Raw genomic sequence first — 16,159 nt, forward strand, 5'->3', positions numbered from 1 at the left:
ATAAGTTATGAAGGGTTCAAGTCATAGAATTCTCCTGCCATAACCATTTAACATTTCTTAATGCAGACCTCACACATCAATATCGGGTCTACGAAGTTCTCCAATTTGTTAAGCTGTGAAATTTTTGCTTTTCGCATTGGCTGTTACTTTCAGTGGGATCCAGCTGAAGCCTCTCTGTCTTCGCTAGTTCGCTCACTCGTGGAGGTCTGCCGGTAGTTAGTAAAACCAGTAAGTGGAGGAGGGAGGACTTTACTGGGGCTCCCAGAGCAACACCAGCATGGTAAATTTCAGCGGTATTTAAATATGCATCACTGCAATTTGCAGTGATGCATATTGATTGATACCGCACATCTTTAATAAATAGACCCCAAAGTATGAAGTTTACATTTGAATGTATCATATAACTGTTTAACATTTAGGCAGCGAATAAATATTGAGAGCAATATAAAAAAAGGCTTCAAAGCATTTTTTTTATCATGTATACAAAGTCTGAGAATTTTAATGATCGTTTTCACAATACCACTGTGTTAACAAGATCCTTGCTCCAATACAGGGTTAACCCAAGTTGCTGATGATGCTTGATGAAAAAATGCCATGAGATGAGAGATAGATGGAAAGTTCATAAGGGCGACATTAAGGCTGAATTCTTTCATTTTTTTTCTGCTAACTTTAAAATTCAGCAACATAAAATATGTGTATGAAATATTTAACAGTGCATGTAGGCTTCATTAGAATCTGTAGCCAGGAATTTGTGTGTATGTGAAAGAAAAGGATTCAGTGTGTATATTAATATATAACCCTTTCACCCCAGCAGCAGGGGATAGTTAAACATACTTTAATTAGACAGAAAAGGAAGGGGAAAAATGTGACCAATGATTGTAGGAACAAAGTATGCAAACAGCAATGACCTGTTTGAGGGGTCAGTACCTCCAAAGCGAATACATAAATTGTGGTTAAATATTGAAAACATGCACCTTTAAAGGTGCTTGTGGACAGGTTTGAAAAATACTGTCTTAAAGAAATCATCTAGTTTCTTTAAAACATTAACATATTGGGAATGCACTTTGGCTAAGTGGTTAGCACTTCTGCCTTACAGCACTGGGGTCATGAGTTCAATTCCTGACCATGGCCTTATCTGTGTGGAGTTTGTATGTTCTCCCCATATTTGTGTGGGTTTCCTCCAGGTGCTCCGGTTTCCTCCCACACTCCAAAAAACATACTGGTAGGTTAATTGGTTGCTAAAAAAAAATTGACCCTAGTCTGTGTGTCTGTGTGTGTGTGTGTATGTGTGTGTGTGTGTGTGTGTGTGTGTGTGTTAGGGAATTTAGATTGTAAACTCTAATGGGGCAGGGACTGAAGTGAGTTCTCTGTACAGCGCTGCGGAATTAGTGGCGCTATATAAATAAATGGTAGTAATAATAATAATAATAACATCCCCCCTTTCTAAATATTACAGCCATTTTGGTTCCCTACCTAGGGATCCTGCTGTTCACCTGAAACTCCTCCACAATGGAGGACAACCATGGTGCTAGAATTTGGGTAAAATGTAAGTAAATTAGAGTCTTTACTGAATGTGTGACAACTGACATTTAGTAATTGAATGATATACATCCACACTGTTCCAATTTTCGTCAGCATAGTCCCGATTTGAAGGTTCGGCAGGTGCTTTTAGTGCATGCAGCAAATTAAGGGTGTTATTAGGGGAGGGGAGGAGGGTTATGTGACCTAGAGCTTTAGAAGCTCTATACATGATCCCAGAGATTTGATCACGCCCATAGTGAGATGTGCTCACTTCCCCTATTGAAAGAGGTGTGGTTGTGTCACGATTTAAACATTTGGTATGAAATGTACATATTTTGAAATTCTTCTTAAGTTAAAATGATACTCTTGCACTTGGGTCTGAATCTTCATTCTGTCCTGTCAACAGTTATTGGATATAGATGAGAAATAAGCAGAGGATATTGCTTTTAAAATGCTGCAATAATAAAAACACATCATGACATAACACACCTCTGGTGAAGAACATATTATATTAAGAGGCGCAGAGAGGGAGGGGACGGGAAGTTCAAGGTTATACTATTTACGTCCTTCTTAAAAAGTTATGGAAGTTGTGAACAAGAAACAATGTCTTGTGTTCTCATTGTTTCCACTTTTGTTCATTGTGCTTTTCCAAGATGGAGTCTGGGGCTAATTCAGAGCGGGATGTAGCCAGTATGATGAGCGAGGTCGCTCTGTGCATGCCCAGAAAGTTGGCGCATGCATATGCACATATGCAGACTTGAGAGCTTCTGGCACTTACACCATGTACACCTGGAGTGGTGGGCCTGGGCAGGGAAGGGACATGTGAGTACACTGAAGGCATAGTCATGCAAATGTAGCTCATGTAGTCCTGCAGAAACATACATAGAGACCTGTTAGGAGGCATATGGTGTGCAAATACGCACTGATGATGATGACATATTGTAAACCAGTCGTATAACCAGTCGCTGATGCAGAGGTGGATGCATCTCGAGAAGCACACTGCTCTGGATATGTACACAAATATGATTGTTTTCTGTGCTAATTTTTATAATAGTAATTTACTTCTGGTTTATCTCTCACTCTGCATTAGCTCCTATGGGCACAAAGATGGCCTTGTGGACATGCTTTGCAAAAGAAGCTTTAAACGAAGGGGTGGACATAGATAGGCAGCTCGATATGAAAGTAGTGAAGGCAGTACAACAAAAATTCATACTTAATGGGATTTTGAGGGTCATCCTTCCACGAGATCTCTTTCATTACAAGAAGCCAGGAAACATATTGCCTAGCCGCTCTTCAGGCTTTATTGGAGGGTACTGGAAAGAGTGAGCCCTCCTGCATCATGAGCTGCAGGGCTCCTGGCTACAATGAATATAAGGGGCCATTAGAGATGGACCCCCTTATTTGCTACATAGCAGAGCAGGTCAGAAAGAGATCTGTTTGCCCCACATTGCAGGATGCCGTGTTTCTACACTGAGACAGTACACACATCTAGACATAAAGAAGAAGTGTAATGCAGTTCTAAAAAATATATACATAAAAGATGAGCAAAATAATAATAAAAGTAGCATATTTAGATAGAGTGAATGATATATTGCAAATTTGTATAGCAGTAGCTACATTGTGCTTATACCAATATTACGGAATAAATGTAATGTTATAGTTACATGGATGCATAGAGCATACAGTTCATTGACAATAGAATTTGTCAGCTTACCGATGCACTGGTTTATCTATAACTGTGCTCATATAACCGGGTTGTGAACTATATGCACTGGCTAATTGGGCTATGGAGGGAATTCTTCAGTGCATCATTTGACACAGCACACCAAGCAGCGCAATGAAGCCTAGAAATAATATTGGGCAGGATTGTCCCATTACGTTGTAATGCAATGATTCAAAGTGAGCGCTGTGCGACTTACCACGCCTATGGTGTGCATCCGTTTAATTCCTTCTTTTCATGTCTGTCAGCACATCAATCCATCCACAGTATTCACCTTCCTCACTATAACACCTGCTTCTCATTGATTTTCTGCACATTTGCTGTGAGATTCTAATTTGCTTGGTATCGATTTCAATAAAAGCATTTCGCTGATGAAATTAGGAGCGAGAGGGTCTTCTTTTTTCTTTTTTTTTTCTTTGTTCCTGAAGGACGAGCTCGTCTTTCTTGTCACCTCACTGGCGTCTTCATCCTGACAGTTTTTTAATGTCTTTCCAAGACATGTCAAAACTCATCTCCAGCTTCTTTGCAGGAAAACCTCATAGTACCATTTTGTGTGGTGCTGAGCTTCCCTGATGTCCTATTATGGATCAGTGATACATTGTGATAATATCAAAGCAAAGATAATGGATTTTTGAAGAAGCAGTTTATCACACCGCCAAACATTATAATAAACAAATAGGAATCATTCCGCTTAATGTATCTGTCCATATATTTTACATGTTATGAAAGTTATCAACGTTATCGCTTGTCACTATAAGCTTGCTCCATCTGTATGTAGTCTTGCAAATAGCAGAAGTGTACAAATACTGTTTGACCATCCTACAGTATTACTACTCAAATGTGGGTCCCATTACTAGGCAAATGACCCATTACTAGTAATATGTAGGGTTTTCAGTTCTGAAAAAGAACCTTAAAATCACATCAGAATTCAGGAATGAGATGGGCGTTTAATGATCTCAAATGTATTTGTTACTTCATGAAAGTACTACTAGATACCATCCAGTCATTCATATGGCCTCAGACATGAAGGTTCTCTCCACCTTTCAAGAACCATCCACCTTAACTGTTCACCACCTCATGTAACAGACAGTGGTTCCCTACACTCTTCACCTTAGTTTCACAAATTTGCCAGATTGAGTGGAAATAGCAGACCTGAAGATTTTACCAACTCAAAAGGCATATGGAAAGCAGACGTAATTTCCACCTTTCCATTGGACATCAAAAACTCTATTCCAAAAAGTTTCTGCTGAAGACAAGGCTGACCATTGTCAACCAGCTGATTACTACCAAGGCTCCCAAATATTAAAAGTCTTCTGAGTATGAAAAACTCCCAGAGTTTGCACAAATACTCTTTACAAGGGTTCTGCCGAATTCTCATTTAAGGTGGTAGTGGCATTCCCAGTTGAAGAATCCCAACCAGAGTGAAGGACTCTCCAAAGTTGGAGAACCCCTTTAAGATGATTGCATTAGTTGTCTTTCAAACATTTACGTAGACTTTTGGACACAAGTTAATGTAAAGATATGACATGGTGTTAATTTGGAGAGTTCTCTTTCTATGATCCTCTGCAACCTAATTTCTAAAGAATATATACAAAGAACAGTAGTTGTTACATCATGTGATCTGAGCAGTGAAGATGATGCATTCATGTTGAGGTTACAATGCATAATTCATCTATACGCAGCTCACATTATTACTTAAGTGTAAAAGTACACAGCTGGACGTTGTCACATTCTGTTACTTATCAACTACACTGGGACATCCTTATCCTGTGTGAAGTAAAAGAAACTCTACATGTAACTCCTTCAGCACTTATCTAGGTTCCATAACCATAAACATATAAAATAAAATGGACTTCCAAGGAATAAGGTAAAGACGTTACAGCCATCAATTTCTTAGATGCCAAGTTTATTTTCTTAAGTGAAAGAACACATATAAACCATCTGCTGGTTAATGTTCATGTAGTCTACAAGTAGATGTCATATTACTCCAAGAAATTGTTATTCCGCCACCTCTCTTGTTCTTTGGAGGTACACTCATATACAAATGTATATGTTTATTTTTATATAAATTTTAAAAAAATAGTTATTGTTTAAAATATAAAAGAAACACTATGTGCCTAACCACAAAAATATTATTATTATCATTTATTTGTTAGGCGCCACAAGGTTTCCGCAGCGCCGTACACAGTACAAACAGTAGACCATACAGGGTGACATAGTACAGAACAATAAACACAAAGTAACACTAATAAATAATAAAATAACAATAACACAATAACACAGTAACACAATAAACACTTCAGAAACTCCGGGCAGACATATGGGTAAAGACGGAGCAGAAGAACAGGTATGGAGACAGGAGCGGAGAGGGGCCCTACTCATACGAGCTCACATCCTAAGGGAGGGTGAACAAACAGGCACAAAAGGGAGCCATTAAAGGCGGGGCTAGGGGAGAGATGGAAGAACGAGAGAAGGAGGTTAGCGAAGGAGCAAAAATAGAATAGCATATGCCCCTGCCCTTTTCATGTACGGTAAAACATCTTTTACATTTTTGATCTTGTAGGCCATTTACAGTTGGCAACAGAGTACGAGTTCTTCAGATGGCAATTTTTGCAAAGATTCCTCGGTATGATAAATAAACATGATAAATGCTTCTTGTTACATTCAACCCAGCCAGCTAGTTTTCACTCATACGAGTTGGTGTTAAACCTCTTTGGCATAGAAGACATCAAGCATTTTGGTTTTTTGTGCCTTATTAAACCTGTACTAGTCGAGTAAAATGAACCCCTCCCCTCTTGTTGTGTGTATGTATATATATGCGGGAAAAATAAAATGTCATTGTTTAATAGAAATATAATGGGAGTTTCGTATAAAGATCAATATGCTGTCTCTGTTCTTTTTGAACACAATTTATTTATAAAGGCGTCTTGTAAATAAAGCATCAGGTTTAGAATGTGCTTGCTCGGGCTCCTCTTGAGAGAGCTAATTGCCACTGATCTTTTTAAGACTGCCATACAATGCTGAAACTTCAATATGGTTTAGGAGTATAAAGCTTTGGCAGGTGTGCTTAATACTGATCCTTTTAGAGCCATCTTTTAAAGCATGAAAAATGAGCTTCCTGATCAAATCAGATTGGAAGAATTTGGGCATACTGTAAAAAAGGTTCTTTTCAATATAATTTTCTTATTACTGAAGAATATGTGAAAAACATTTCCCGATTATTGCCAACTATTATAAAATTGAACACAATTTTTGTCCTTTCAGGGAAATCCATACATGTGTAACAATGAATGTGATGCCAGCACAAAGGAGCTTGCCCACCCTCCTGAACTCATGTTTGATGCTGAAGGCAGAAATCCCAGTACTTTTTGGCAGTCTGTGACTTGGAAGCACTATCCAAGGCCTCTACAGATCAACATCACATTGTCCTGGGGTAAGACCATTGAGCTCACCCAAAATATTGCCATCACTTTCGAGTCTGGCCGGCCTGAGAAGATGATTCTGGAGAAATCTCTGGATTATGGCATAACGTGGCAACCATACCAGTTTTATGCTGCTGACTGCCTGGATGCATTTAGGATGGAGCCGAAATCGGTGAAAGACTTGACCACAAGTACCGTCCTAGACATCATATGTACAGAGGAGTATTCCACTGGATACGCAGCACATGCCAAAACCATATCTTTCGAGATCAAAGATCGTTTTGCAATATTTGCTGGACCACGGTTGCATAATATGGCTTCACTCTACAGCCAACTGGACACCACCAAAAACCTGCGGGACTTCTTCACCGTGACGGATTTAAGGATTAGACTTCTTGAACCGGCCACTGGGGCCACTTTTGTTGATGAAAGAAATCTAGGGAGATATTTCTATGCGATATCAGACATCAAGATCCATGGCAGGTAAGAACATGTCAAGGGATATGTATGCTTCTAGGATCATTATAATTGTGTAATTTATGGAATTATAACACTAGACAACCCTTAAAATGTTGAATGTAATTATTTTTTAAAGAATTTTCTACTCTCTAGCTGTAGGCACTTCTTATTTCAATTAGCGACAGCAAACAGTAGGTTGCTCAGCAGTGTGTTGCTTATCTTTGCAGGTACTTTTACAATAACAGAGTAGTTGACTATAATTTAATAAAATGGATTGTTACAACTATGTCCTCTATAAAAGGTATTCTTCATTGTGTGGCTAAAATATCTTTCAAACTAAACAAGTTGAAGACCAAAGTACAATAAAAGTTTTCAAGAGACTGGCTGAGTTAGACTGTAGAACAACATTGCTCAGGGGCCTATTTTTTAATACATGTTTTGATGGTTTGTAAGATGCACACAGACATACACTATGTAACTACTATACAGATATTCATGGTGGATAAAATACAGATTTAGGGGGGGAATTACCCCCCCCCCCCACACCCTCCATTACTACATTAATAGATGCACATTATTATTGCCATAAGTACGGTAATTTCAATGCTGATATTTGCTCTCAGCTCTGTGATAATATGCCCTTTAGAGTTACACATAAGTGGACTTGCACAATATAAAAAGGTGTATTGGTGCAAAATTCATGGAGGATGCATACGCACTATTTTCATCCATATTTACAGGTGCATTTGTGGACCCTTGCACTTGGATAGAGGAATCAGGGGCATTTACCAGTAAGCCCAGTACACTAGGGGTCTGCAGACACAAGTTATGCACGCCCCTTTGAAATTCGTCTTATTTTGAGTTTTATGCATTTTGTATCTATGTAACTCAGAAGTTTTGTGGTTCATGATCATCACACCTTTTCTCTGAGGGCATCTATGCATTACATTTAGGATTACACATATCTTAAGATGGTAAAAAATCCCTTAGCAACCAAAAAAAAGAAAAGAAAAAATATCCATAGTCTATACCATAAATCACAATAAACTTCACAGGGGGGAGCAATATATCTGCCCATCTCTATTCTGTGATATATGAGTGCTATTCCCAATCCAACTCATGATTAGTGTCACTTTATTGAAATTTAACTCTAATTCACCAATTCACACAAGATAAAGAAAAAAATATTTTATTTTTTGGAGAATAGCACTCACATGTTTTGTAGCATTGATGACACAGATTTGATTTATGAGTTCATGAATTATGAACACAGAATTTATGTATGGAACAGTTCTATATATAGTGTTCTCTTGTGTCACTACCCTTAACGCTATGTAATCTGAGACAATACACAGTCTAAATATGGTTTTGGAAGTACCAATATGCAGGGAGTTCTGGTATATACGAAATCACACACATCTGAGATAGTGTTATTTATTTTTAAGCCTAAATCTCTCTGCGTGTTTGGATATTATTTTCCTCCTCACAACACCCTGGACAGGTAAGTGTATAAAAACAAGCAGTGAATCCTCAACGTCTCTTGGGAACATGTTCTTGCCAAGCAAGGATTAGCAGCTTATCTAGGTATGCTCTGTGGATGGATTCAGGACCTGAACAAAATGTTTCATGCCGAACACTAAAAGTGCTGTCTTTCCCATCAGGGTGGGATTAAATTCTGGAGAGCTTTTTTTTTGCAACGGGAGACTGGACAGATAACAAGGATTAGCTGCTATGATACCGCAGGCCGGCAAAAGCCCATTAAAATATATGAGCTATCAAAATTAGATGCCAGATGAGCAACACATTGCAGAGTGATCACCCTGTGGTGTAGAATGGTGAGCAGCTTAGGTAGAATTGTTAAATTAGTGTGGGTAAATTGCATAGAAAATGAACATAACGTAATATTAATTAAAATATAGAAGGATAGTTAAATGGGTGAAATCTGGGAGATAAAAGTATATGGACAAACAGGGCAAGGGGAATGACATGGGCACATAAATATACATTGACATTGGAAAGATTAAAAAGATAAAGAATGGGATAAATTGAATTAAAAATAACTATAATGTAAGGAAAAAAGAAAGACACATGGAAAGTTGAGAAGTGGAAAAACATGAAAAAGTACCAAGGGAAACAGAAAGAGGGAAGATTAAAAAAAGAATAACGAGAGGATGTGAAGATGGTGAGACAAGGAAGATGGAAAGGATAATGGTAACAGGAGAGTTGATGACACTGGGAACATTCGGAATATCTCAGTAAAGGAAAGAAAAAGTATAGTAATATAGGGGAGGTGGATAATAATGTATAATGAAAGGTAAGATGCACAATATAATAATAAAAGGTGGAAAGGGATAATGGCATGGAGAAAGATGACTATGACAAGAACAAAGGCAAGATGAAATTGATAAAGATGGATGGATATATAAAAAGGGAGTGATGTAGTGGATAATCGTGTGAGAAAGATTAAAAAGATAGAGAAATATGAAATAAAAATAATGTTATAGGGTACAAGCAAGGAATAGTGATGGACATATACAATAGGAAATGTAAATACATGAGAGTTGTGACAGGTAACATGGTAAGATGATAACATGGGCAAATATGAAAATGCTAGAGAACAACAAGTTGGAGTTATTAACATATCATCATCATTACAATTTATTTATATAGCGCCACTAATTCCGCAGCGCTGTACAGAGAACTCGATCACATCAGTCCCTTACCCATTGGAGCTTGCAGTCTAATTTCTCTAATACACACAGACAGAGAGAGGTTAGGGTCAATTTGATAGCAGTCAATTAACCTACTAGTATGTTTTTGGAGTGTGGGAGGAAACTGGAGCACCTGGAGGAAATCCACGCAAACACAGAGAGAACATACAAACTCCACATAGATAAGGCCATAGTCGGGAATTGAACTCATGGCCAAAGTGCTGTAAGGCAGAAGTGCTAACCACTTAGCCACCATGCTGCCCAACGTATAGTAATAAAAAGCTGAAAAGGGTGACTACTATACAGCAGAGACCAGGTTTATATCTAATATAGACAGGAGAGCCCCATTCAGGGTCGTACTGGGGCATGAAGAGCCTACCAGGGTAATGTAATGGTAGGGGCCTATGAAATAGTAGGCATGGTCAGGACACCTACTAAAGTTTATTTTTTCCTTTTGTGTGCTTTGCTAATTATATGAACGCCAGTGTAGCTCCTTAGGGCAGCGTCTCTTTGTCCAGTTGAATATCACTGCTATTTATTATTAAAATATCGCCAGAGCAGCTACCCGGTGATATGGCCGGCAGTGGTAAGAGAAGTCTTGCGACTTCACCAGCCAGGCTTGGTGTATCTGCGTGAAGTGGCAAAACCTGACTTGGGCTTCCAATTACACTTATCAAAAATTAAATAAAGTGTTTAAAAATATATTAAAAACTAATAAAAAGAAAATAATAATTATGCAGGCATTCTGATTAGAAAAAATGTTTTATTTAAATAAAAAAGCATTTAGTCTTTCAATACCTTCTTCTGAAAGCAGCGGTATATCTACCACCACGATCCTTCCACATAGCAGTAGCTGGCGGAACCTACCGCCGGCCATAGCACGTAGGTAGCCTTTCATAGCTAGGGCTTTTCTGTAATATTTATTTATTATTAAATATTAATAAGCAGATCCGAGACTCTTCTACACATTATAAATGTGGAGACACACAATAAAATACAGGAACAAGATTAATGCAATGTGTTACCTAGAATATAACTGCCAATATTCATAGATACAAGATAATTGAGCGATAGATAGATAGATAGATAGATAGATACACTGTGATGATATGTAAGAATATATAAGAATGCAGGAGTACACTTTAAATGCTAAAGACATACTAATACTGAGGCACACTTAGGGGGAGTTTTCCAGTAGCCCAGAAACCCCCCTTGTGCTTGAATCATACTGAAAAAAACGTTCTTGGTATAGGCAGACATCACTGCACACATCAGGGAATTACCCAGAATAAAAGTCTGCACTCTGCTCTGCTTCTCCCAATCGCAGCAAACACAGCATTGTAATAGGAAACTACTTGGCCTGGGAAAAGCAAGGCAGAGAGCGGAGGCTTCTTATTGGGTGTAATTCACACATGTACGGCAATGCCTATTGGTAGGGAAAATAAAGGATACAGTGATTGGCTAATTGTTAGCCAATCACATTGCAGGCACTGCTGCTGCTGCTTCACAATCCCAGGTCTGAGAGTTTCTCCCCTTTTTTGCATAGTTTGAGGTGGGATAAAAAGCTGAACCCCACCTCTTTTATCCTAGCATGTTACCCCTATACCTGTCAAGACAAAAGCTGTACCTATAGCACAGGAAGTGAAGCTTGTACAAATGAATATTTCAGAAGTTGGAAGGTATGTCTTAATTGTTCAAATTAATTGTTAAATGTAATATTAAATGGTGAATAATCAATAAAGATATTAACAATCTGTCAATTTGAACTATTTAAATTTGATGGGCCTAATATTTACTTGTCATTATCAGAAGAAAAATATTAATTTTCAGTAGTTTAAATACATTTGGGATGGGTTAAAATGATTACTAGGTTTACATTTGGATTGGTTAGTCATTAAGAGCTATATATATTAATTATGAAGGGTTTATATTTATGAGGTGGGTAAAAATGTAATCTGGGTGTATTATTAGTGACTGCAAATAGGGTTTAAAAAATATATTGGAAAAAGATGCAAAGAAAAATAAAACTGTTAGAGACATAAGTGCTTATTTATCTAATGTGATATGGCTGATTTTCTATTTCCGCATATTGCTGAGATAGAAAATCACTTATCACCACAATTAATCAAGTATATATTGCTGGGTGACACTGGCCTTGAGCTGTAGGAGTTATCATACCAGCTTGCTGGGCCAGTCTCAGGCTTTCAGTTGCCTTTAGTGGGGAAAAATAGAAGTAATGCTACACTATGAGGTGCCCTGCCTCACTATGAGGTGATGTCTGCCTATACAAAGAACGTTTTCAGCATGATTCAATCACAAGGGGGGTTCCTGGGCACCTGGAAACTCCCCCTAAGTAAGTTCTTTAAAAATTATCTATTAAATATATATATAGAGAGAGGATATACAATGGTTCTTGTTCCAAAATCAAGTCCCCAATAGTCTTTCAAGATTCAACACCAATCTCCCTTTCTTGCTTACAAGTGGCTGCCATGTTGCGAAGTACCAGATGGTAAGTCTGGAAACAATTCTAGATAGGAAAGAAGACAGGGCACCTCATAGTGTAGTATTATAGGAACCAAAACTTATAAGTATGATGGTAATTATTATGCATACCAGATAATAGCTTGTTTGTTCAACAAATCAAATTTTGGTCCTCACACCTTTCCTCAGGACGTCATCAAGGATCCCAAAATATGTACCAGGATCGACAGAGTATGAAAGGAACCAGCAATAGTGCATTACTTTAGTGAAACCTGTGCCTTGCACCCCGTGATTTGTTTAAACGTACCAAACAAAAAAGATATATAAATGTGCTTGACATGTGGATGTCAATCTGTGTTAACCAACAGTGTGTAGGAATCCAAAACCATACAACACAATGAAAATCCAAGAACCAATCGTAATGCCAATAGTAGGTGTTCATTATTCACCCAATATCCTAATGGTAATACGCGTACCAAAAATAAAAATAAACACCGCTTATCTGTCACCGGTCCTGAAGACTGCCCTCTGGAAATAGATTCCACTCCATCAGTAGTCTCAGGTAATTCACTCCATTAGCACATCAGGGGCAATGAAATAAAATATAACATGTAGTGTAGTATGTAGTAAAAGAATTTATTACAAATTTTGCACTCACAATAAAATAAAAATCAATGTGCTTATATGTTAACCACTCCAGTGGAATAGATCTCAATTTTCTTCATCAGGAGAAAATGTACAAGTCTACGTGGCACTTCCTCTAATAGTGGTAACAGTGCGCCGCTCCATTTTCACGCATGCACACTAGAGACTTCCACACAATGCTCATGCGCGATCACGTAATTCAAATAACTTTATTAGTTGTGTCCTGGAGAACATGCTCCAGGGCACAGCTATTAAAATATCAGGGGACGGGGCTTAATCGAGTCATTAAGCACTGCCTCCCGTTATTCAATGCCGTGAATTTCGGCATTTTATAGTGGGGGCGGAGCTATGACGCAAATATGTCACCACGCCCCCTCCTACCCCTCTCACATGACCTGCCCTCTAGGATCTCCGGAGGACAGAGTCACTAAGTTGGCAAGTGTGCTTAATCTTCCATTCTGAGTGCTAGAATAGAGTTTTGTGTATATTAACCTTCCTTTATATGTGGAAAAGTAATTCTAATTAGAGTGCTGGGAGGAACTGCTTTTGTAACAAATAACCAATATCAGAAATATATCACTTTTACTTAGTACTAATTGGAGGGATAGGAATATTACAGGGTTAACACAATATAAACACAGAAATAAAGTGCAAAGATCATTACATAGATATGAGCAATGATCAAATGCTTAGCAGACCAAGAGGATATGCGGTTTTTGTAGATTAAGTAGTTTAAGGAGTTGAACACCAAATAAAGTGCATTTTGTGCCTTTAAAAAATGTATACAACTGTGGCATACACTCGTCCTGATCTATCCTGCTCTGCATAGTAAGCAATACATATATATATATATATATATATATATATATATATATATATATATATATATATTTATATATATATTTGTATATATATATATATATATATATATACAAGTTAACCCGTGCATGATACTCATGCATTCTAGTCAAATCAAGCTACTTAAGGTCTTAAAAAGGTTCTTGTCATGCATTTGGACCTAGCCCAGGCCTCCTCAGGGGAAGAGCGTTAGTTCCCGACGCAAGCGGTCTTTTTAATGTGTGTTCATGAGGTAAAATTACCTCACGAAAATGAGTTTGACCCCTTTTTTAACGTGGTTTTGTCCACATGTCACCACCTCATCATTTTTCTCCATCACCTCATCCTTCATCTTCATCGCCACATCCATCATCAAGCTACTTAAGGGGTTAAAAACTCCCCACTGTCACCCCCGGCAACCACCAACCACTCCCAACTGTCACTTCTCCTTCAAGAAATATATAGGTCAGTGTATAACTCTGCCCAGCAGGTGGCGCTGCAGCTTGTTTTGTTTTTTTCACACACGCCACTAGGCATTTATATAGTAGATAGATATATATATATATATATATATATATATATATACATATATGGGTATATATGTGTGCATACATATATATATATATATGTGTGTATATATGTGAGTGTGTATATATATATATATATATATATATATATATGAAACACTACACACAGTGCAGAGAGCATATCTGCATAGCAATACAGAATGCACTATGCAAGGAGAGAAAACACAGCAAGCTTCACTCAACACTCCAAGCAGTAGAGGGCGCTGTAGGAAGCTGGCTCATTTCGGCAGTTCAGGCTTTTACATAATCCCCAAGGATTGCGACTGTATTCGTACCGCTGCAGTCCTTGATAGAAAGGCTTTGCATAGTAAAGCAATCGCTGACGTAAACACCAGCGGTACCCTGTGATGTATTAGGAGAAGAATCATAGCCACTGAAAACACCAGCCGGCCATTGGGCTTTTCAACGTTTATAAATCATACTTGCCTACTTTTGGCAAGTTGTATCCGGGAGAGGGGCATGTCTAGAGGGCGGGAGGGGGTGGGGCGCAGCCAAACGCGTCATTTTGGCCCCTCCCACCGCAACAAATATGCGGTGGGAGGGGCCAAAATAACGCGATTCACCGCAAATTGCATCATTTTAGCCCCGCAATTGTGGGATGTGTGAGACTTGCCAGCTCTCTTGGGAGTCCGTGAGACCTACCTGACTTTAGGGAGTCTCCCGGACATTCCGGGAGAGTTGGCAAGTATGTTATAAATAGAGCCCAGAATCTGTGCAAGTTACAGCAGACTATTTCACATACTTACCCTGTTGCGTGACACTTGTGCCCCTTGTAACTGTATAAGGGTGTTCATAGGAAAGGTGACTTCTATACTGTGTGTATCACTATTGTCTGCGTGGATCAGTGGATTCAGGTGCTGCGCTATTTCTCTGGTGCTGTTCTCAGGTTACACACATTTGTAAAGCAGCTTGAGAAATCGCTTGTGTGGACTCCTAATATGTGTGTGCTTTTGTTGGGAGTGTAAAGCAATGTGTTTAGTTTGATTATGGGCCTGGCTCCCTAATCACTTGTGAAACTAACAATACCTTTGGATCTTTTTAGTATCTTATCTAGTCTCCCTTCCTCTTAAAGCAATGTTGTATGTATGTATGTATGTTTTTTTTATATATGCCTTTGGGCCATTGGATGTCTCCCATGATCCATACATATTGGTAAGTTAATTGGCATCTGCCTAAACTAATCCTGGCATGTGTATGTTTGTGTGGTCATGGTAAGTAAGGTAGTTTATCTACAGAAAAAGTTTCTGTTGCAGGTTTATTGTTGCAAGTTTTTTCTTTGTCCTGAAACCATTCGGAAAACCCCCTCTTTAAATTCTGTGTTTGCCCCTGTAATAACAAACACTTGTTTAGTGGACTTGGTAAAACTATCCATATATATATATATATATATATATATATATATATATATATATAAATATATTTATATATATATATTTATATATTATAAAAATATATCAAGCTATATATATATATCTTCTATGGATATAAATACTCCTTAAAAATGTTAAGAGGAACATTTTTAATCCGCTATAAGAGAATGTAGCATGACCACTGGATACTGGGGGATTATGGGTGTGATGCTATGTAGAGTAGCATGGACCATGTGTTCATCTTGACCATAATGAAAGTTAAAGATTGCTTAGTACAGTTTGCACTCCAGATTTCTCATATACAACACGACATATGGCGTTTTTAACATGATTATGGATTTTCGGCATAATGAACGGATTACTTTGTACAGCAGCTTGTTTTCCCTGATGAGATTGAAGTGCCATT

General features: G+C 38.1%; 1 protein-coding gene across 7 annotated transcripts in view; it reads left to right on the top strand.

Annotated features, from left to right (window-relative positions):
- NTNG1 (netrin G1) overlaps window positions 1-16,159 on the top strand; it is a 212,329-nt gene that overhangs the window by 88,246 nt on the left and 107,924 nt on the right. For all 7 annotated transcript variants that reach the window (XM_075182570.1, XM_075182573.1, XM_075182574.1 and 4 more), the window contains exon 3: window positions 6,506-7,146. In XM_075182570.1, the coding sequence (XP_075038671.1) occupies window positions 6,506-7,146 (641 nt within the window). The remainder of the gene's footprint in view (window positions 1-6,505; window positions 7,147-16,159) is intronic.

The sequence above is a fragment of the Mixophyes fleayi genome, chromosome 8 (genome assembly GCF_038048845.1).
Source record: "Mixophyes fleayi isolate aMixFle1 chromosome 8, aMixFle1.hap1, whole genome shotgun sequence".
Lineage (NCBI taxonomy): Eukaryota > Metazoa > Chordata > Amphibia > Anura > Limnodynastidae > Mixophyes > Mixophyes fleayi.